The sequence below is a fragment of the Bombus pascuorum genome, chromosome 7 (genome assembly GCF_905332965.1).
Source record: "Bombus pascuorum chromosome 7, iyBomPasc1.1, whole genome shotgun sequence".
NCBI lineage: Eukaryota > Metazoa > Arthropoda > Insecta > Hymenoptera > Apidae > Bombus > Bombus pascuorum.
In genome coordinates this window covers 2,895,343-2,919,612 of record NC_083494.1, presented here as the reverse complement: position 1 = coordinate 2,919,612, position 24,270 = coordinate 2,895,343, and the positions used below count along the sequence as shown (strand labels likewise).

Here is a 24,270-nt window from a genome sequence, read left to right as displayed (position 1 = left end):
TTTTTTTTTATTTTGTTCGGTTAGTTACAGTCACTTTTTAAAGAGTAATTCATAGAGGGATAGGCTTGCGTTCTTCAACAAAAATAAATAAAATAAAATAATAATTGTTAAAAGAATTATTATATCTAATAATTTTTCGTTATATTATATCCATTTTATTTAGTTATATTATATTTAACGTCTTCGAAGGTTTCGTTCTTCTTAAATTTTTAAATTGTGGGAAGAGTTCAGGTTTGTAGGAATATTTGTTCTTACATTCCGTATAAATGTACCATGCACATGTGTGCAGGTATGTAAAAGTTTTCTACGCAAATTTTTTCCCAGCCTTTGGTTTACTTTATAATTTGCTTGCTGAACTTGGCTTCTTTTTGTTTGAACGTTTGCAATAGTAGCGAAGTTTGTTTTCAGAAGGCAAAGAGAATGTAACATTTTCAGATAAAAGTGACATTTGTTTTTCTTGCTTTAGCACACTACACCCACTTCAAAAGAGTGTAATAAAGTTTTATCGTTACTGTGTATATTTTCGTACGTGTTATATCGCACGTAAATAGTCATTCATGCAAACTTTTCTCGTGGCTGGAGTTCGGAAAGCACAACTCGCAACGTGTACGACTGTGAAACAGATTGCAGCTGAAGACGTATCTGATTTTTACACGGAAATGAACTTTTCCTTGAATCTTGAACCAAGGAAACCATCACAGGAAATTGCACCAACTTCCGCCAGCATTTTTTATGCTGCACATCACATAAACAGTTAAGCTGTTAGTTCTTAGCGTTTAATCGTAAATGGCAGATTTGTGAGAAAAATAGAAAAGATGAAGATACGATGTTCCGACTGGATATTTTAAGTTGTAAATGATACTTAAGCGATTTTAAATTGGTCGCTGTAATTCCTTGAACGTAATAATTATAAAGAGATATATATCAACGTTACATAATATATTACAATGTATTATAATGTATAATAAACTACGACAGGATAGTATCACTAAAATATAAAAACGCAAAATTTCCTCAGGTTTTTAGCGAATTCAGAGTCCAAAATTATAGAATTTTCCAAACAGTAATAACAATGTTATTAACGTTGCTAAGTGCTCGTAATTTTTCTATTATTTTGTATTTTATATACTTTGTGTCTCCTATCATAATACATTGCGAGTCGTTGAATTTATCTCACTAATCGTTTTCATACAACGCAAAGAAAGTTATACGTAGCTGATAGTTAAAAAATATTCATGTTTTTTTCCACTACGCAAAAACCAGGTTTGGAACATTAGAAAAATTGCTCGGTCTGCCGTGAAGCTTCTATCTTGTTTATAAATTTATTACTCGTGGGAAAGTAGTGGGAATAAAAGTAGCTGACGAACCCTATGTATATCGAAGCAGATAATGGCGCGATTTTCCTCCTCGATGAAGATAACGGCGCCAGAAAATTCTTTGCAAGATACCGGGGCGTGGAAAATTTAATTTTCGATATACGAGCCTGACGAGACCCTCGTAAATCAGTTGCCAGCCAGTCTAATGTATGCAGTGAAAATTCAGAACGAGTAATTCCAACGTCTAGCAACTTTCGAATGAATGTCGGTTTCTAATACATTTCGGATTATAATTCCATACGTGCGTGTAAGCTTGATTACATACTCTCTCGCGTAAACTGAGATTTATTATTCAACGTCTTTTTCAGTTGATGTTCTGCAGCTTTCTATCGTAGACAGAGAAACGCGTATTGCACGAAATAAACGCTTCTTTCATGAAAACAGATGCAGAGGAAAGCATCGCGTATTGATAACAGGAATATTTTTCTTTTTACGTGGAAACGTTTATTTTGTCAGATTGCGTCTCTCTTTAATCTCGTGTAATGCAGCATAAAATTAATGAAAAGAATAATATCTGCGGCCTAGAGTTTCTTTAGAAGATTTAAAAGTACAGATAAGATCAGTCACAGCTGTAAGCAGAAAATATTTCGCAATTCATATCTCTTTAAACGATGATATTTACTTGAAGTATTTCGCGAACTAATTACTTCTCGATCGCTTTACCTCGATCATCGCTTACGTAAAACAATACGAGGAAAATATTGCAATTCTCAAGTGCACACGCGTTGTGCATTGTGCTGCACCCGCAAAAAATTTGCGATCTTGCGGATATGGTATTCTTTGGAATCATTCATCTTTCTCTTCCAACGTGTTTCTTGATTATATTTTAAATGATACGTTTACGCTTACATGGACTACCGTGCATAATATCAATGAGGATGATTTAAAAGAGCAGATAAGCATATTATTTTATTATATTTTAAATGATACGTTTACGCTTACATGGACTACCGTGCATAATATCAATGAGGATGATTTAAAAGAGCAGATAAGCAAGAAAACATATTCTTCTTCGTTCTGTTGAATTATGTATTTTTACTTTTACATCCGCTCCTATTACGTCCGCTTATTATTATTATTATTATTATTATTATTCCTTCTTCGATGAGAAATACGATTTTTGGAAGCTTTTCGTATTTTCCTAATTTCTATAGGATTTTTTCGATAAAAATTTTTAGTGGTATTATTAGAAAAGAATTTTTGAAATAAGCGATCAACTGAATTAGTATTCATGAAATTTCACTTTCTACTCTTCTTACTGATCTGTCTTGGATGCATAAGTGTTTCATGAATAATCACATTACATTCAGTTCGATTATTATATTGATATCGGTATCGTATGCTTCAATATTTGGTAATTATGGCTATTTAGATTTCATAAAAGAAGATACAGCTTAAAAGTATGTTTCGTTGCACATTAGCAAACTGAAAACGTGTTCCTACTATCTTTTGTTGAACTGTATATATATACGCAATAAAAAATATATATAGTATAAATATAATAAATTACAAAAAAAAACCAAGAAAAATATATATATGTAATAATATAAATGCTTAGGGTAAATCAGACGACCGATTCTGGAAAATCAAGTTTATTTTGCGAATAATTAAATTCAATGCAATAGCAGTTAAAAACAAATCTATTACAAATTTTACTTGGAAAATCCGTTTAATTAAATTACCGTTTTTCTCTCGTGATCCATTCTATTCAGCAAATGACTGCCGGTAAAACAAAAGAAAAGTAGAAAACGTCGATTGGCGCGTACTTAGATTCTGTAGAATTTACATATGTGTGTCGGATCATCTTTGGAAAACGGGGCGTGTGATGAGCCTTGCTGCGAGTTGTCCATAGTTGTCTTATACCAGATGATGTTTGTTTATAGGAATGTATTACAAAAGTTAACAAGTGATATCGATGATCGAGTGCTCGAGATGCCTATGACGATGAATTTAGGTTCGATAACGAATACACGGTCAACGGGATGACGATTGCGATTAGGAACTCGATGTACGTGTTCACTGGGCTAGTCGAACTTATCGGACTGCACCTCGGTCCAAGTGGAACTGCCCTTATATACTCCTCTCCGTATTCCTTAGGTCAATCCCTGTTTTTAAGGAGAGTTATTTAATTACTTTATACCTCTGTTAGGTACACGTCTCTCCCGTGACCGTGGCTACGTTCAGTGACCCATTACGTCACTTCGAGCCCAAGCCCACTGTCATAATTCTCGGATAATCATAATTGACTCAACTCATTAACAGCTATTTCTCAGTTTTATTGTTTAAGTACGACTATAATAAAAAGTCTGGACTAAGGTATTGGGGATCTTCCCAAATATTCCGAAAGAAAGGCTCCAGCGTCCCTTCATCTCCGACATATATATATTTTTTAATGTTCTTCAGTTCCATTGTTACTATTGAAAAGTTAACGTTTTATTCGTTTATTGTATACATTTCTTAAAGATAACCCTAATATCTTGAGATAACTAATTACCTGCTCGCAATATTAGATCATTATCATGCTACATGATCGTACGTTAATCCGATGAACTTAGTTCGTAAACTCCAGATTAAGCTAAACTTGAGGTTAAGTAATAGCTGTGGGGCATACATAACGCGGATAGCAGTCTTCCTCGAAGCCATATTGTCATTACATCATGAAACGAACGTAAGGAAGTATAATTCAACTCTTTCTCGACGTGTCGTGTCAAGTTTGCTCGTTACGTAAACTGTGTATGTCAATGTACAACGCAACGTCTACACATTTCATTCAATTCTCATGCCTTTTTAACGAGCGCAAGGTAAAAAGTCGATGGTTTCAGTTGCAAATATATTTTCTCCACTTTGTCAACAAATGCAAAAAACGAACACAACTTTGCTTTTTCTGAGACATCTGTCGATTGTCGGTGATGCAAGATGAAGCGTCTATCATAACATCGATATTTACCTTAGGACGTTTCCATACTGTAACTCATAAAATTAAGCAGAAGCTCTACAACAAATTTTGTTTCTCAAACAGAATTCAATCTGATGACTTACGAGTGCATTGATGTAACTGTTGCAGGAAAATGTGATTATGAAAGGACAGGTTGTTAAAGTACAACGTGTACTTGCTTCTGTTCGTTACGCTTCGTATATTAGGCGATTCATCTGCATATTAAAATATCCTTTTTGGCCATCGAGTAACGCGAAAGGGACAAAAAGTGAATTTTCTATTATTTTCTCTATAGCACATACCGAAAATAATGCACTGACAAAATTTATCAAATTGCGAATGCATTGGTATCTGTTGAAGAACAGTGTAACTATTAAGGTACGACACTTCCCTCCGTGTGTTATACTTGATATATTATGTGTGCATTTCATCTACTTCATATCAAAGTCTTTCTTTTAGCCATCGAGTGGCATGGGGGCTATAAAATCTTCAAAAATGTACTTGCCATATTTTCCCAGATTATATAACAACTCTATGGTGTTAGTAACTTTGTGAAATATTTTTATAAAAATTGATTCAGTTAGAATACAATGGAATAGGATTATTTATGCTACAAGATACAATAGAACATTAACCTTGCAGCCTGCACGTAAGCTACTAATAAAATAGACATAAACTTACTCATAAACAAAGACGCATACGTAATAAATAAATCTTAACAATAACATCTACTTATGTGTACAGTGTTGCGAATAATCATAGACCCAAACACGCTTACTGTGTTGTTTTTTCGATATTTTCGAGAAACTACTGATCGTGACTGGATATGTTAAGTGAAGTTCTTGTAAAAGATAAATTGAACGCTATGGGATTTTCGTAAGGGAAATAGAAGACAAAGGGACAGTTCTTCAACGAGACGATGCTCCTATTCGTACAACCGCAATTACAGCAAAGTGGTTTCACAATTTCGGAATAGAATTATTACGATGGCCAGCATTGAGTGCTGATCGAGCACCTGTGGGCAATTCTAGCGAGAAAATTTCACGATCGGAAGAAGCCAGCTATTAAAAAAAAGTACCGTGCAGCTTGGGAAAAGAATAAAATCCGCGTGGGCGTATATTCGAAAGAAAACTTTAAATAGGTTGGTGGATAGTGTACCTAACGTATTGGTAGAAGCAATCAAAAATAGAGAAAAATTCACTAAATATTTAACGAAAATGTAATAAAATTAACGCCGAGTTTATACTCCTTCACAGCCAAAGAGAACAATTTCATTTCTTCCAGACCTCCGAAGAAGAGAATTTTTGTTTCTTGTATCTTCAGTTTCGCTTTATGTTATAATACCAAGTTGTATAAACGACTTCCTCGAACTTGCTTTCGATATCACGAAAAATCTAACGATAGGCTTCAGCTTATAATTATTCACGGTATTGTTCATCTATATTTTAAATTACTCTCTGTTTTCTCAATTCAATTCTCCTCCCCTTCGACATAACTGTGTCATTTAATAATATATCGTTTTCGTTACAATTGAATAAAACAAGCTTAATTACATATAATAACATAATTAATAATGAAGCTTCCGAGGTTCCAAAATTCCCCTCTATATTCAGACAATAAAATAAAAATTTCAATCCCTCTATATTCAGTCAATAAAATAAAAATTTCAATCCCTCTATAATCAGACAATAAAATAAAAATTTCAATCCCTCTATATTCAGACAATAAAATAAAAATTTCAATTTCATCGAGAGACGATTACTCCGTAGGTGGAGTTAATTTTAGCAGACGCCTAGACGTCAATATCGAGGGTTAATCAACGTCTCAACAGAGACGGCTTTTGCGAATTGGACAAACACATAGGAACTAGGAAACACGCGTTATATAGCATAATGCAAACGTTTACCATTCCAAGCTCGGCATTCTCCGGTGATCTGACGGAAGCCTCTGTCGCATTCGCGGAATTCGATTAGTTATGTCGAATAAGAAGCCTTGTTTCTAGGCTGAGCTGGTAGTCGATGTTTGAACGGCCAAGTCATTGCGACTGATCGATTCGAAGGAAATTACTGCGTCGATCGAGTTACTCGGACGACGAATAAACGGTAGGCTTCTTATGAAAGAACAATCGAAGATTGTTCGTACGATCGACAAACATTAGCCGGTGGAAATTATACAGAAACGAGGAGTCGTTTCTTTTTTAGTTACGAATCCTCGATCCTTATTACGCAATGCTATTACAAGTCACAACGAAGCGACATTGGTTACATGCTGCTTCGTTTTTTCGTTTCAATGCAATCGATATGTCTTGAACGGATACGGCCACGTAATTCCTTTTTAATCCTTCATTCGTTTCCCGATCCACGCGAGCTTAACCTTCTGCCAGAAGCCCTCTTTTCTGCTAAAACCTGATAGTAAATTGATCCCACTATAGTTTGCCTTGTTATCAAAGGATAATATTTTAAACGTTTGGTGCAGACAGACCGTAAACGTTGACGAAAATTCATATTTTTATAAATGCAGCCGAAGCAGCGAAATTTAAACAGAGATTCGTTCTTTGAACAGTATAAGCTGTGATCTCAATATTTTATGTATTTTTGATTATCGCGTGCACTTTGTGTATTTTCACATTTTCGAATTTTCTATAAATGTATAAATATCCGTAGTTTTATTTTATTTAATCACAGGTAAAGAGCTGTTAATAATAAAAAGACGTTATGATGTAGCAATAGCAATTAAAAATTATGAAAAATATAAAAAATATCGAAAAATAGAGAGACACAATGAAGGTTGCGAATGTTTAAACAAAACATAGAAATATGTTTCTGTTTTATTTTACGTCGTACAATATCTGGATATTACACTTACAAAATTATTGTTTCTCGAACGATCAGTGCTCCCTTTCTTTTATTTTTGCAGTAGCCAATTTGAATGAACTTAATTTATGAATTTCACGTTCTAAATAATTACAATTTACTTATAACATTTTCTGTAACTCTAATTTTTATCGTCGTACTGGTATTTTAACGTGAGCTTTCACATTGATCAATGTTAAATGCTGAGAATTATTAAAAATATAAAATTCTATTGGCTTTAATATTTTCTGTATCAGGTTAAGGATATTTCTCCTTAAAAAGACTCAATAACTCAATCAAACTTAAGTACAACTTACTTACAACATTTTCTGTAATTCTAATTTTTATCATCTTATTGGTATTTAAACGCGAGCTTTCACGTTGATCAATGTTAAATGCTGAGAATTATTAAAAATATAAAATTCTATTGGCTTTAATATTTTCTGTATCAGCTTAAGGATATTTCTCCTTAAAAAGACTCAATAACTCAATCAAACTTAAACAATTACAATTTACTTACGACATTTTCTGTAATTCTAATTTTTATCATCGTACTGATATTTTAACGCGAGCTTTCACGTTGATCAATGTTAAATGCTGAGAATTATTAAAAATATAAAATTCTATTGGCTTTAATACTTTCTGTATCAACTTAAGGATATTTCTCCTTAAAAAGACTCAATAACTCAATCAAACTTAAGTACAACTTACTTACAACATTTTCTGTAATTCTAATTTTTATCATCTTATTGGTATTTTAACGCGAGCTTTCAGGTTGATCAATGTTAAATGCTGAGAATTATTAAAAATATAAAATTCTATTGGCTTTAATATTTTCTGTATCAGCTTAAGGATGTTTCTCCTTAAAAAATCTCATCCTATGACAAATTACGTAGCTGTAACACGACGATTAATAATAGCAATTGGTATGGCGCGTTTAACGAGTTTTAATTTTCTATTTAAATTCTATTACTTTGTCTTTGTCAATATACATAACTAATGGAGATACTTATTTGCATCGCAAATGATCAGTAGGTTTCAAGAGGATCGATTTGCCTATGCCAACCCGGCATCTTATAAATAAAATATGTAGATGATTTATTACGCACCCGTATAATTCAGAATTAATTAGCCGTTAACAGTCGTGCTTAACTGGCTTACTATTTCTTTTTCTGCTTCTTGTTGCTGTTTAAAATTTATTCCATTTTACCAAATCGCGCATTTCCATATACGAATACTCCTCATCGAAAACACATCAGGAAACGCATATTAAATTCATATGTCTAAAAATCGTCTGTGATGTAATTTATGACAAAGGAAGTGACTTTGCACGGTCTACCGAGTTTTGATATAAAATAGTCAGTTGTGCAATGAGCTTGTTCAACTTTGATACATTTCAAAAAATATTACAAGAACTTACGCTTGTATTTCTATCATTTAATGACAGCAACGGAGAAGCAGGAGAAAAAACGAATATTACGACTATTTGATATAAAAGTTCTTCTTATTCTGTAGATCAGGTTACAGACTTTTCTCGTGGCAGAGTAGAATCACTGGATTTAGGATTACGTATTTAACACTAGAACTATGGTTAACACGAAGCTACTTTTACCAAAACCAGTGAAAATGACTGGTTTTTAAAAAGTACGTAATAATAGAATATTTTTATATTTATTAATTTTTTACTTTCATACAGAAGAAATTCCATGTTATGTGGTACATTTTTGGTATTATTAATCCATCTGGGATCCATTTATAAAATTGTAGAACCAGTCATTTTGGTTGGTGTGGTATTTCTAGCGTTAGCATCTAACGATCTAGCGACCGATCCGGAATTTTCCTGATATCTGATATCATCATATCGAATGATACGCAGTAAAAATTTTCAAAACGTGTGGGAAGTTGTAGAAAACGAGAAAACTGGTTAATTGGGGTTCGATAAACAGATTGCAGGATGCTTTTATACTTTGACAAGTACCGGTCATTTTTATTGGTATTGGTATAAGTAGCCTTGATACAAAATTATTTTCAGTTTGAATAGATAAAAAACAAAATAAAATTCATTATATTATTCTTTTAGTTATCATTACGAAAGTCATTACATCATCGCGGAAGAAAGTAAGAATTTTAAAATAAAATTGTAAAACCAACTAATTTGACTGCTGTGGTAGTTCTAGTGTTAATTATAATTAAATATTTAATATGATTATCATTGCGGTGATTAAACGTAGTTGAATATTTATTTATAGCGAACATATCGGATTCAAAGATGTTAGAATAAGTCGATGTAATTGGTAAATTATATGTAGCTTAATTATCAGCTTTTGAGATTGCACGTGGATAGGACAGTCGCGTGAGTCGAGTCCAAGTTGTACGTACACGCACAATAAATAACAAATATTCTCCTTTTCTTTTTTGCAAAAATTTCCCCAACTCTCTTCAAGTTTACTAATCCTGGGCAAAAAACGTGTGTAAATTTTTTGATAAAACGACAAAATCTTTGAAGCTATGGAGTAGATGAGCTCCTAATCCATTTACAAAACCAAGTCTACGATAAATATTTTTTCTTTTCGCATAAATTTCTGCAACTCTTTTCAACTCTGTTAATCCTGGAAAAGAAATGGAGGTACATTTTTTGATAAAACAACAAAATCTTTGAAGCTATGGAGTATATGAGCTCCTGATCCATTTACAAAACCAAGTCTACGATAAATATTTTTTCTTTTCGCATAAATTTCTCCAACTCTTTTCAACTCTGTTAATCCTGGAAAAGAAATGGAGGTAAATTTTTTGATAAAACAACAAAATCTTTGAAGCTATGGAGTAGATGAGCTCCTAATCCATTTACAAAACCAAGTCTACGATAAATATTCTTTTTTTTGCATAAATTTCTCCAACTCTTTTCAACTCTGTTAATCCTGGAAAAGAAATAGAGGTGAATTTTTTGATAAAACAACAAAATCTTTGAAGCTATGGAGTATATGAGCTCCTAATCCATTTACAAAACCAAGTCTACGATAAATATTTTTTCTTTTCGCATAAATTTCTCCAACTCTCTTCAACTCTGTTAATCCTGGAAAAGAAATAGAGGTGACTTTTTTGATAAAACAACAAAATCTTTGAAGCTATGGAGTAGATGAGCTACCCGATCTATTTATAAAACCAAGTGTACGATGCTGATAAAAGACGCATCTAAAGTTTTTAATAAAACAACGAAATCTTCAAAGTTGTTAGTAAACGAGCCGCTTAACACGTTGGCCGCCACGTCACCCATATCTATGTGACGGGTATACTTCCGTGGGGGCCCCGTCTCCCAAGTATGGATGACGCTCTTCTTGATCGAGTTAATTAAATATAGGATATTATATAAAGGATATACAACATAAAAATATTAAAAACACATTTTACCATAATTTTTATTAATTTATATTCTGGATAAAATATTACATTATCCTATATCGTATGGCATTTGTTAAAACATTCCAAACACACTTGGGGTGATTTTGGGAACTTCGAACAATAGTTAGACTCCGTCAACACTACTCTCCTCACTTTCAAATATATTTTCACGCTGTTTACTGAACATTTTGAGGAGGAAAAAATCACCGATGTACGTCTCACAAGTATGCTTCTCGACTAAATGAAAGATCCGAGATATCTGCCATGAGATCCCCCGGAATACTCTAGCTGGAAAGCTTATCGTTTTCTCCATTTCAGAAATAAATAATCTTTTCTTTACAATGAATCGAAGGCGATAAACAATGAATTCCCACTTTTCGCTCTATTTACGTTCTGCGTACCGGCGGTCGGATTTGGACCCCGCAGGAAACTTAGCCGAATCACGCTGGGCGACGAACGTGTTAATGCATTTGCAAAGATTAATTTGACAGAATAATGCGCACGTGCATCGATTACCTAGATCTCGCACAGTGATTGCCAACGTTCCATTGAAGAAATATCGAACTCGCTACGCAACCTAGTGATACAAAGAAAAATTGCCCAAGTATCGTGCAGGTAGAGAAAGTGTCTTTGTCTCACGAGCGACGTTTTCGATTAGATTCTTCGATGTTATCCGAAGAAATCGCCGTAACACGGATAATCGAAGAATCCTCTTCGACATCTCGCAGCACCACGGACGACCTATCAGCTGAATTACCATTTTAATGGAATTTTGAGGTAAAGCGCACTTTCAAGCTGCGCGAAAGAACAACCGAGCAGACGCACGAATATTTGCTCAACTCTCTGAAACTGAGCAGCTTGGAAATTGAAATCTTGCTTCTTGATACACGGCTAAGAGGGCTGTTGAGATTCGCGTCACGCAGCCTTTATCTTCGCTTCAGAATCTATCGGCCATTTTGCTCGGCTCGTTACGGTACACCATTTGAGAACCACTATTCTTTGAGGTGATCGAACTCGGTGATGGCAATGCAGCGTTTATGTCATGAAGAAGGAGAGGGCAATGAAGAAGAAGAAGAAGAAGGAGAAGGAGCAGAAGAAGAAGCAGAGGAAGAAAGACTCACTAACGGGCAACAGCTGGTCGTTTACTTGTTTGGCCACGGTTTCTCGGATACGGGTCCGGACCGTTGTTACCAACCGATTTATCAAAACCGGTCAGTCCTTCCAACCTCTTTCGCCATTCTTTTTCTTGCCTCTGGCTCCGTCGATGAGACCGGTCCTGTAGCCCATTTCCCTTTCGTTCCTCGCCATTTGCTTCTTTTACGCTCGCCAACCGGCTACTTTACATGTTGGATCACGTATCGGGAAATTTCTTATTTTTCACCAGCTATCGAGGTCTAAGGTTGACAGGTTTCTTCGGAACAATGCGCAAGTAGCTTTCAGCTAAATCTCACACTGGTAAAAGTCGCATGTTTTCTCGTCTCAGTTGCATTTATATGGAGTTCGTTGAGACTACGCGGAGCTGATTCTCATAAAGTTTTCAGAAATGTTCTTAAAATGGTCGAAAAAGAAGCCAGGAGATTTTTTATTCACTTCAGCTCGAGCCCACGAAGGTTTCGCGTTGACGAGTTGCTTTGCTGCAACGTAATTTGCTGCAAGTAAATGGTTTGCTGTGAGATCAGAAAATTGTAAAACGTTGCTTTCGTCTTAATATTTGTATAGAATTTGGAGAACTGGTCTTCGTAAATTTTTAAAATACACAGTTTCGTTCTCGAGATGGTCAAGGGAAAGGCTAAAAACTTTTACTTGATTCGATTTAAACTACTTTAGTTTCTTAGAAATTGCACTATTCTTAGTTGCGCTTTTAAAATATCTTTTTGCTTACTATTTTTTCTTTTACTCTCATCTCTATATTTTATCATACGATTGCAGTTTAAGTCGTTAAAAATCATCCTGACCAGGTTGTATTATGGAACGAAAATTTTAAGCTTCGAGGGGAACAGCCCGTTGCTCTGTTGCATGTGTACATACTCTATCTAAAAATATAAGTTTTACGAGTTCTACTTTCTCATAGGATCTACCATTGATATTAGTAATTTTAGTTTACAATCTATTTTAAATACACAGAGGCTCAATATTTTTTACAAGTAATATTTGTTCCATTATTATTTGCCTTGATATTTGCTCTTGATTTTCTTTCATAATCGAAGCGAAAAGAAATACTTTGTTATGCAACAAATTGATGAATGAAATTCATAAAAGTGACATATTAATGTCCGTAAGGCACATAATGGTACATTTGGAACAGGCAAGTGTCTGGCTACTTTCGAACGTTAATACACGTAATAAGCGTTTTTAAACTTTAAACGATTCTTTCAATCGCTACAAGCAGTTTCTCGCCTGCCTACGCGTTCCAATCTGCATACAGATTTCGCGTATAATGAAATCGAGAACGAGTTAAGTTACGTATGCCTCGTTCGTTTCTTCTCTGTCTTCCGAGTTTCTTCCCTTATAAAGATCGCTGCATAGGAGAATAACTTTCTCCAGTGGCTCGCAGGAAAGCTCGTTTAATACTCTCCCACGTGTTTCCATGAGTAATCACTATCTTCCGGTGGATCGAAAAAGATAATGAAAGTATAACGTGAATCAACTTGAAACGCAGGGGAATTCTCTGTATCCGATTTCTCGGTGAGAAGTAAGATTTCTTCTGTATTTTTCGCATTTTTAGCTCGATACGTATAGTTGCTTATAAATATCCAAATGGATCAAACGATTTGTAGTAGATAATAATACACGAATAAAAAATGACCCAAAGCATCGCTTTTTTTACGAGATAAATTCTAATTATTTGTTTAAAAGTCGATCAATATTCCAGTTACAGTACATATTTTGTATAGTTAACTCATAATCATCTGGATAGTCTAACCGGTTTGTAGTAGCTGGTAGCATGTGAAAAAAAGACGATGAAAAGCGTCACTCATCATGTTTTTAAAAAACCAACAAACATATTCTAATTATTTGTTTAAAAGTCGATCAGTATTCCAATTACAGTACATATTTTGTATAGTTAACTCGTAATGATCTGGATAGTTTAACCGGTTTGTAGTAGCTGGTAGCACGTGAAAAAAAGACGATGAAAAGCGTCACTCATCATGTTTTTAAAAAACCAACAAACATATTCTAATTATTTGTTTAAAAGTCGATCAGTATTCCAATTACAGTACATATTTTGTATAGTTAACTCGTAATGATCTGGATAGTTTAACCGGTTTGTAGTAGCAGTAGCACGTGAAAAAAAGACGATGAAAAATGTCACTCATTACGTTTTTAAAAAATCAACAAACAAATCGTAATTATTTGTTTAATAATTGATCGGCGATTTCAATCAGGTGCATTACATATTTTATATAGTATAGTGATATTTTTGATGTATACAATTGATCTCTGTCATTGCGATAAAACGAAATTTCTTGTTGGTTCATTAGTATTGATTATCTCTATATTAATGATATTTGCAATCTTTTCAATTGTTGAAATTTCAGTAGATATATATAAAATACGATACATTGTGATAGAAAAAATATAATAAGAGTTCTATAGTAATTGCAAACCTGTTAACACGAATATTTAAATTGGCTGAAGCAATGAATGCATTAACCTTATTACATATATGGTAATTAATAAGAATTATTAGCATATTCAACTTTATTAAGATTTCACACTTAATGAGGTAATAATGCTTGATCGATCGAAGAATTAATTGAATAATTTTCTAACAATTTATCAGGTTTATCTCGTTTTGCTATAAATGTTTTAATTAAGTATTCTTGTACGAGTATGTAGAACGATTGTTATTCTCTGAAGTTGCAAAACATTTATGACAAACATACAGCCAGTAATTATTATATGACACGAATGGTATTTAATCTCAAATATATATATCAATGTTAAACATAGTGATACTAAATATCGTGAGTTATTAATACAATGTTCAGATACTTTGGCGATATCTGCGAAGCGTATACTTGCAATAAATACTTTATGCATATGCATTTCCAGATCCGTTTCAAATTTTACCAATATTATACGCGTTTCATTACACTGGCAATGAAATTTCAAAATGTCTGGCAGAACGCTTAGTATTCACAAAAATACGTAATATTGGAAATATATTGGTGTAATACGTAAGACTCGTAGAAAGAGAATAACTTTAATAACAAATAATAATATAACCGTATTAATTACGTAATATTATTGCTGAGTGTAGCTTGAACATAATTCTATAATATTAATTATATACAATAATAATAATAAGTATATTAATAACATCATATTATAATAGGAATATTACCTATATCAATACAAATAACCATATCAATTACGTAATATTATTGCTGAGTGTAGCTTGAATACAATTCTATAATATTAATTATATACAATAATAATAATAAGTATATTAATAATATCTTATTTTAATATAAATATTACCTATATCAATACAAATAACCATATCAATTACGTAATATTATTGCTGAGTGTAGCTTGAATATAATTCTATAAATTTAATTATATACAATAATAATAATAAGTATATTAATAATATCTTATTATAATATAATTATTACCTATATCAATACAAATAACCATATCAATTACGTAATATTATTGCTGAGTGTAGCTTGAATACAATTCTATAATATTAATTATATACAATAATAATAATAAGTATATTAATAATGTCAAATTATAATATAAATATTACCTATATCAATGCAAATAACCATATCAATTACGTAATATTATTGCTGAGTGTAGGTTGAATATAATTCTATAATATTAATTATATACAATAATAATAATAAGTATATTAATAATATCTTATTATAATATAAATATTACCTATATCAATACAAATAACCATATCAATTACGTAATATTATTGCTGAGTGTAGCTTGAATATAATTCTATAATATTAATTATATACAATAATAATAATAAGTATATTAATAATATCATATTATAATATGAATATTACCTACATCAATACAAATAACCATATCAATTACGTAATATTATTGCTGAGTGTAGCTTGAATATAATTCTATAATATTAATTGTATACAATAATAATAATAAGTATATTAATAATGTCAAATTATAATATAAATATTACCTATATCAATACAAATAACCATATCAATTGCGTAATATTATTGCTGAGTGTAGCTTGAATATAATTCTATAATATTAATTATATACAATAATAATAATAAGTATATTAATAATATCATATTATAATATAAATATTACCTACATCAATACAAATAACCATATTAATTACGTAATATTATTGCTGAGTGTAGCTTGAATATAATTCTATAATATTAATTATATACAATAATAATAATAAGTATATTAATAATATCTTATTATAATATAAATATTACCTATATCAATACAAATAACCATATTAATTACGTAATATTATTGCTGAGTGTAGCTTGAATATAATTCTATAATATTAATTATATACAATAATAATAACAATGATAATAATAATAACATCATATTATAATATAAATATTACCTATATCAATACAAATAATAGAAAATTCAACTATTTCCTCGATCTACTCTATGTTCCACCAGAAGCGATTAAATATTTCTTATACTTTTGAACGTACGATTTTCAACCAGACAAGTCTCTCTAAACGAATCATGACATCGAGACAGCCATACGTTCCGGTTAAACGAGAAGAAGCTTTAACGGGAGCGTGAAGAAAATTGTCGCATAATCATAAAAACTGCTATCCCTTCAGGATTGCGAATGTCTTCCTTGAAGATGGTTAGTTACTATTTACGACATTTACACCATCAACCAAGTAATCGTTCTTTACAATACGACGGTAGCTTATCACGATTTTATCTAAGAAATACATTCTCCTTGCTGATGTAAGCAATTTGAAATTACGCGGAGATTGCAATGTTTATCGTTAGCATCCCATTTTGGAGAAAATCCTATCAGAAGGAGGATGAACGTTTCTCGAGGATTATACACGTCTGGCACATTTTTCTGAGATCTCTTGAGTGCTTGAATTTAAAAACGAAGAGATTGTGCTTACGGCTCTACGTGTCACTTTAAAAGTCTTTTTTTACGATCGGATTTGTTGAACCTTTGACATGATAAAGCTTGATCAAGTTAGTTGTATTAAGCTACGTTCTATTTTATTTGACGACCACCAACGACGTAATCTCAATGTTTATGCAATGAACTGGCTGCTTCTATGTTTGAACGTGTTTTTCAAAATGCATATTTAGATGGTTTCTCCTAGTTGGATTAGAAAAATATGTCTTCTTTATGCAACGAGAGATCTCGCAAATCACATTACTTTTGCAATGCTAATCCTCTTCGTGATCGTATAGTTCCCGTTAGAAGAAAATGTATCTCTTTTGGAATCACGAATTAATGGATTAATATGAAAATAAACACGAAATAAGATCTGTCAGGCGAGTTTATCAGTTTTATATACGACCACTTGACAAACATACGCGCGTACTGTTATCGTGCAAATTAACACGGTACGAGATAAGTTGTAGGTAAGTTTCTTAGGTCTTTGACATAAACTACTACATTAGAACTTTTGCATACAAATGAAATGTCAGCATTTGGAGTCGCTCATAAACACGTCGTCAGAGTACGAGATCTTAACAGACGCCAGATCATTTCACAATTTAACTTCGTCATTTGTAACTGATGTCGATCGTTAACACTTGCGAAATAGAACAGTGTTCTCGGTATGTAAAACTAACGCGGAGCAGCTCATCTTCATATCTTCGTAAAGATAATAGCTACTTTAATAACAAAATTTAATTTGTTCAACAATTTCGATAATTATTTAGGTAAAAGAAATCTGTTGTAAAGAAGAACACGCAGATCTGTATCTAGGTGATAAAAATATCGATACCGAGGAAATTAATTAGAATATAATAGTAGCATTAAATTACGTGTAATAAATTGCAATGGATAATTAGAAATTTTATATAATTTTAGTTCCCAACTTCTATTCTTTGGAGAATTAAAGCAAGGGAGGAATTCTGATGACTTTTGAGAAGAGAAGGCAGAAATTGAATTAATTGCTTTAATCCTAAAAACGTGGTAGAGGAGAAGATAGCCTAAGGAGATTAGAAAGGAGCAAGAGTATTCTAAATTTGGAGCAAGTCGACTGTAGCTAGGACCCTCGACGTCCCATTATACTGAAAATTTAGACGAAAACAGTATAGTCAGGTTTTGACGTTCATGGAACAGGAGTTTTCCAATCAATTTACTTGCATCATTAGCGCGTGATTTACCTAATGATTATCAACAGAACGCATATTATATGTCCATACACGGACTACTTTGCAATACGACGTTCACAGTTCAGGTGAACAGCACGGTGACACGAACGCGTTGGTGTTGTTGGTACAGCGTTAAGTTAATTTTAACACGTCCCGTGAATTGCATCTGACCGTGTGTGCGTTAGCCATCGTGTTTTATTATTCTAAAATCGAAGCATCTACGAAACTTGCCAGTAGTCTGAAGAAAATTTCATCGTGTTTATTAATTACTTATAAACAGCGGATTTATATTTCATGCGAATTTATATTTTTTACGAACAAGACTAAGGAAATGGAAGTTGAGTAGAGACCTTTCTCTCTTGATAAATATTATAGCGAGCTCCATACTTTGAATATTTTATGTATTCCAGCGTGTTTTTGTGTGCAGTACGCGTCTTTAACACTAGAACTACCGATAGCTGACATGAAGCTATTTCTACCAAAACTAGTCAACATGACTGGTCTTAGCAAGTCACCTATTTGGTACGAGACCTTGGTGAGCTTAAAACGAGAGCTTGATAAATCCGGACGAGATCGACTATAGCTTCGAAAAGTAGATACACCGTAATTTCGTATGTAGGTGAAGGGAAATGGCAATTTAGTTTCGCATGTACACGAAATATTGTTAGATATATTCAACAGTAATGGCTGTTTTTGCGTCAAAAATCTGTATCCACACCGAGTAATTGCAGGCATATTAAACAACTATCGTGAAATAGCTTTCGTTTCAAGTCACTGAATAGCGAAGAAGATAAAGAGATGCGATAAAATATTCAATTTTATTGTAGAATGTAAAATTATTACTTCGATATTTTATGATTTTGCTACCTCGCATTATTAGTTTCAATTTTATGCAAATATCAAATACGTAGATTACGAATTTCAGTAACTTAACACTAGAGCTTCCGATAGTTAACACGAAGCTATTTCTACCAAAAGCAGTGAAAATGATTGGTCTTTAAAAAGTACGTAATAATAGAATATTTTTACATTTATTGATTTGTTACTTTCTTACAGAAGCAATTCCATGTTATGTAGTACATTTTTGGTATTATTAATCCATCTGGGATCCCTAAACGAGGGTCAACACATTTATAAAATTGTAGAACCAGTCGTTTTAACTGGTGTGGTATTTCCAGTGTTATTTAGTGATCTAGCGATCGATCCGGAATTTTCCTGATAACTGATATCATAATGTCGAATGATACGCAGTAAAAATTTTCAAAACGTGTGGCAAGTTGTACAAAACGAGGAAACTGGTTAATTGGGGTTCGATAAACAGATTGCAGCACCCTTTTACACTTTGACAAATACCACTTTTGTTGGTATTGATATAAGTAGCCTTGATACGAAATTATTTTCAGTTTGAATACATAAAAAACAAAATAAAATTCATTATATTATTCCTTTGGTTATCGTTGCGAAACTCGTTACATCATGACGGAAAAAAGACTTAACATGAAGTAGGAATTTTAAAATAAAATTGTAAAACCAGTGAATTTGACTGGTGTGATAGTTTTAGCATTAAATTTCCCATAAACGCATAAGCAGCTGTAGACTGTTCACAAACGATGGAAGTCTCTATTGCGTGTACAATAGTAAAAAAATTTGGCAATAAGAACACACGTTCGTACGATGCAAGCATAACGAATGCTCAAGTTCATTTGTCAGTAAGATATTTAAATTTTCCGTGATTTCTAACAAATTTCATTCGCAAACTTTTGATTTTACACAGAATTTGTAGTTCTTAGAGGCGAGAAATTCCATCTCCTGGAAGAAAAATTAATTAAATTGTTTCACTTATACTATGCAAATTGAGACTAGGTTGAATTTTAATAACAATAGAGATTTAACTGTCGCATGGCATGGTGGTTAAGTTCCATAAAAACGATACTCCCGATGCATTTAAGTCACTTTGAAACAGGCCACCTCTTGCTCTTGTTCGCTTTCATTCGATGACTTTCTTTCCAATTTCTTTCCAAAACACACGTCCATGATTTCGAAGGCATTTTTTAATATAATTGCCAATACTAATATATAGATAAGTGACGGAACGAGATGGCCACTTTGGAATATAAAAATAGGAGCAATATGCCAAGCGTCGCCAAAAATAAATTCAGAATCACGTACTTTAGATGTTGGAATACGACTTCGAATATTAAGACGTAACCTAGTGACGAAGTCCTTCGTTTTTGCTGTCACTGAACTAGCGTAATTTCTATTTTAAATTCCAATCGCCATTTACAGGCTGGAACACTTAACAAGAAAGATTCATCAGCGAACGAAATTTGGGCCCTTAAACATATCGATTTTTATGGGAATAAATGTAGTTAATTTATTATAATAAATGAAATACATGGTATTAACGTGATATCATATTATTGAATGGCTACATTCGAGTTGTGTGAGTATGGCAGAGAGAATTTAGACAGGAAGGTCGTCGAGACTTGTGTTGCAGGAATTTATTAATATTTTATATTTATTATACAAATAAACGTCTACTTCTTTATCGTCAATATTTCTACATTTATATGTTTAAACAGAGAAATGTAGTTTTTAAAAATAATGTCAATAATATCATTGTATTATTGCTTATGTTTTAAGATTACATGTTACTTAATATCATTAAATACATTGGTTACAATGTACTGTCTTTTTATTAATTGAAATTTGTGAAATCTAATACGATACGTCATTTCAGGAGCTAAATTTCAATATAGAAATTAAAGATTATATATTAAGAAAGAAAAGGTACACAAAAAAACAGAGCACTTTACAGAAAACTCTGGAAACAGCTAATTCCTTTGTTCTTGCTCTCACTTAAACAACGGTGTTTCTATTTCAAACTGCAATTACCGTTTGCCGGCTACAGCATTTAACAACAAAAATTGATCAGATCGAAATTTGGGTCACTTGGTCTGCATCTATCTGCAGAAGTGAAACTGCAGCGTGTAGCAAAACACTACTAGAAAGCTTGTTTCTTTAACTTGTCCTTGTAACAAACGTCTATCGCAATTTGAAGGAGCTTAATTAACCACGACGGCGGGATATTACCGTCGATCATAATTTTCACGCGGCAAGTACCAATTTCCCCGTAATGGGTTCGAAACGGTACTAGCCGTCCCACCATCGTCTTTCCTTGCTTATTTAATTGAAAATCACCTGCCCCGCAAAATCACCTTTCTCTCTCTTTCGCCTCTCCTCCCTCCCCCTCTCTCTTTCTCTGTTTGTTCCCTTTTGGACCGTTTCTTCACAGCGAGTATTGCCCGGCAGTTTGATATGGCGCGCACGTTCGTGGAAGCGTGAACTTAGCCGCGAGCACTCGGCAAGATTAAATTTGAAACATTAATAACGCGGCCGAAAATCCCGAAAGAAAGTAGAGGGAAGCTGGTCCCAGGTCCGGGCTTTGAATTACGAAACCTCATTACGCGTCCCTTTATGCGCCGCGCCTTAAAAATTCCATCGTCGTTTGCGAGTTCTCGTTTAATACAAGGGAAAGAAATTGAAAGTGATAGAAAGAAAAAAGAAAACGGTCGAAAGGAACAGAAAAGAGGCGATCGTTTCGAAAGAGACGGAAAGGAGAGTCGAAGCAAAGAGAGGAGAGAAATTGCCGCCACAAAGGTGCCGATTAATCGTTCACCAGAGGGCGGGAAAATGACTAACATCGCTTGACTCTGTGCTCACGCGAGCTTCATTTTTCTGTTTCAGCTGCGTCGTATCGCGGTCCCGGCCAGGATGAAGACAAGGACTCGTACGCAGCTAGAATCGCGTTCACTGGCAACTCGCGGATCCTGGGACCGATCTGCATAGTCGTGGGCGCCCTTATGCTCGCCCTCGGTGTGCTGCTTTGCATGCTGACTAGAAGGGCGCGAAGAAGGGAGCGCAGGGTTGGCTTCCACTGTCCTCTCCACGGCGATTTTTACCCTCTGAGTCCTGTTCAGGGCGTCAAGATGCTTGGTGAGTCGACATTCTGTCTGTACTTAACGATACTTTCCCTCTTCAGATGCCAGGCTAGCGAGCGTACAACGATACGTTTTTCCATGATTTTAGCAATATTTGCTGTTTGGTAAACACACGTTCGACGGTGAGACGTTGTTAATCATTCAGACATACAAAGGCTTTTTAGTCTTCTGCAATTTGCACCTGTTCTCGTCTTCCAGTGGCGCGTTTTTCAGTCAGGTTCTACACGTTTCATCTCTACTTCTGAACGATAGGAGATTCAATACAGAGTGCCTCGAAATCATGGTATAAGCGGTTGCCTGATGATTCTGCACGCAAAAATAGGTGGAAAAAGAGGAATAACATTTTTTCCTTTAATGTTTTGATTTTTGTACGGGGTTGTTTCTCTGTATGGCAGAGTTTGACGCGAAAACGGTACAGCACTGCAATGTGTGACGGATAATGCTGTTCTCTACGCAAGCACATTAGAAGGAAGTTTTTGATAATTAAATTATAATTTTTCTTAAAGGTACGACGAAGGTCTTTAACTTTAATAATTTACTTTGCTAATTAATAATACAATTGAGTGATATATTTTAAATATAAATATATATAAATATACAAAAAATATATATATGAATATATAAAATATATTTATAATATATAAATATAAATATATATATAAATATATAAATGTATATATAAATATATATATAAATATAAAAACATAAAAATATATAAATATATATAAATATAAAAGTATATAAATATATATATAAATATAAAAACATAAAAATATATAAATATATATAAATATAAAAACATAAAAATATATAAATATATATATAAATATAAAAATATATAAATATATATAAATATATAAATATATAAAAAATATATATATGAATATATAAAATATATTTATATATATTTTAAAGCACTATGACACATAGAATTTGTCACAATTTTTACACTCATAGCGCGATAGTGTTTTCCAAATTGCTCTTCGTTTTCTATTTTGAAGCTACATTTTGAGGTGGAAGATTCTAAAAAATTATAAGAATATGGATCGGCATGTTAGAAAGAGCATCTAACAGTGGTATATTTATTTTAACAGAAAACAACAATTGATATCTGACATTGGCGTATCAAAAACAGAGACTATATATTCTGCCTGTATATTGTTAACACTGTTATAAAACATTGCGAGGGCAAAAGAAATGTGACAAATGAAATACGTAATTTAGTTCAAACGGTGAACGAATGAGTAAGTAGGGTGAGCCACTATAGTGGCGCGTCGTAATATAAGATGACATCCGCGAAAGCCACTATAGTGGCGCATCGTACCTAAGAGATTAAAGCTCCGTTTTCAAGAAAAATCGGTTTGAAGATCCGCCAATACGCGTGTGCTAATTGTAGGTTTCTAGTTACCCGACTTCTCTTTCCGCTCGTGTCGATATTTATCAACGTGAACAGTGTCACGGTTTGCTTCCTATCGTTGCTTTTATCTTATTTCCGTACTGCCCGCCTTTGGAATGCTTTTATAAATAAGGACAAGGGTATTACTTTTTGTAAATCATTTTATTTACGTAATAAGTCGACCCCGTTGCTATACACATAACTTTGCTTATCTTATTAAATTATATATAATTATATTATATGGAAACTTACAATTAGCACACGGCTATCTGACGGATCTTCCACTTAATTTCCCTGGAAAACGAAGCTTCAAAGGGAAAAATGTTATTCTTCTTTTTCGACTATTTTTGTCTCTAAAGTCACCATCCGAACGTTTGTAGTATAATTTCGCAGACACCCTGTATACTTGGAGTCGAGTAGTATATAAACGTTATAATAAATAGAGCGACAGCCACGGTATAGCTATCATTTCGAATAAACACGTTGTAAACGAACGTTCGCAGTATAATTATAATAAAACTTTACTCTCTGATAAAATTGAAACTTCGTACGGAGATTGAAGTTATATAATACACAAGTCCCTGACGTTTTAGAAACATCTTGCGCGTAAAATACAAATCTCGGAAATGCCTGATCTCGAGTTTTAAATTATCTTCAGTACTCGTGATTGCTACATTACGAAGCGGAAAATGTTGATGTCTAGAATTGCAGAAAATATTCGAGCGTAATTAGCAACATACGCTTGTGAAGGATTAACAGAGAAGATCATAAAAATCTGATGGCCTGATTAAATTACATCATCTATCGAAAGTTTTGCCAGCATACGTCATTCGCCGCCACTTACCCAACAAATTTTCCAACACGTGATAGTTTAACTAACAATGTATGATAACTGTTTACTTGGGCTACATGTAATAAGTTAAAATTAGAAGCAGAATCGCAGCGAGGACTGGAAGATTTCTATTTAATGCCAAAG

At 33.2% G+C, this 24,270-nt stretch overlaps 1 protein-coding gene across 7 annotated transcripts in view; it reads left to right on the top strand.

Annotated features, from left to right (window-relative positions):
* The window catches only part of LOC132909004 (uncharacterized), a 219,232-nt gene that overhangs the window by 80,935 nt on the left and 114,027 nt on the right, over positions 1 to 24,270 (top strand). For all 7 annotated transcript variants that reach the window (XR_009658473.1, XM_060963568.1, XM_060963567.1 and 4 more), the window contains exon 3: positions 21,645 to 21,893. Coding sequence is in view for 6 of the 7 variants with exons in the window: in XM_060963568.1 (XP_060819551.1) it covers positions 21,645 to 21,893 (249 nt within the window). In the remaining variant the exon portion in view is untranslated. The remainder of the gene's footprint in view (positions 1 to 21,644; positions 21,894 to 24,270) is intronic.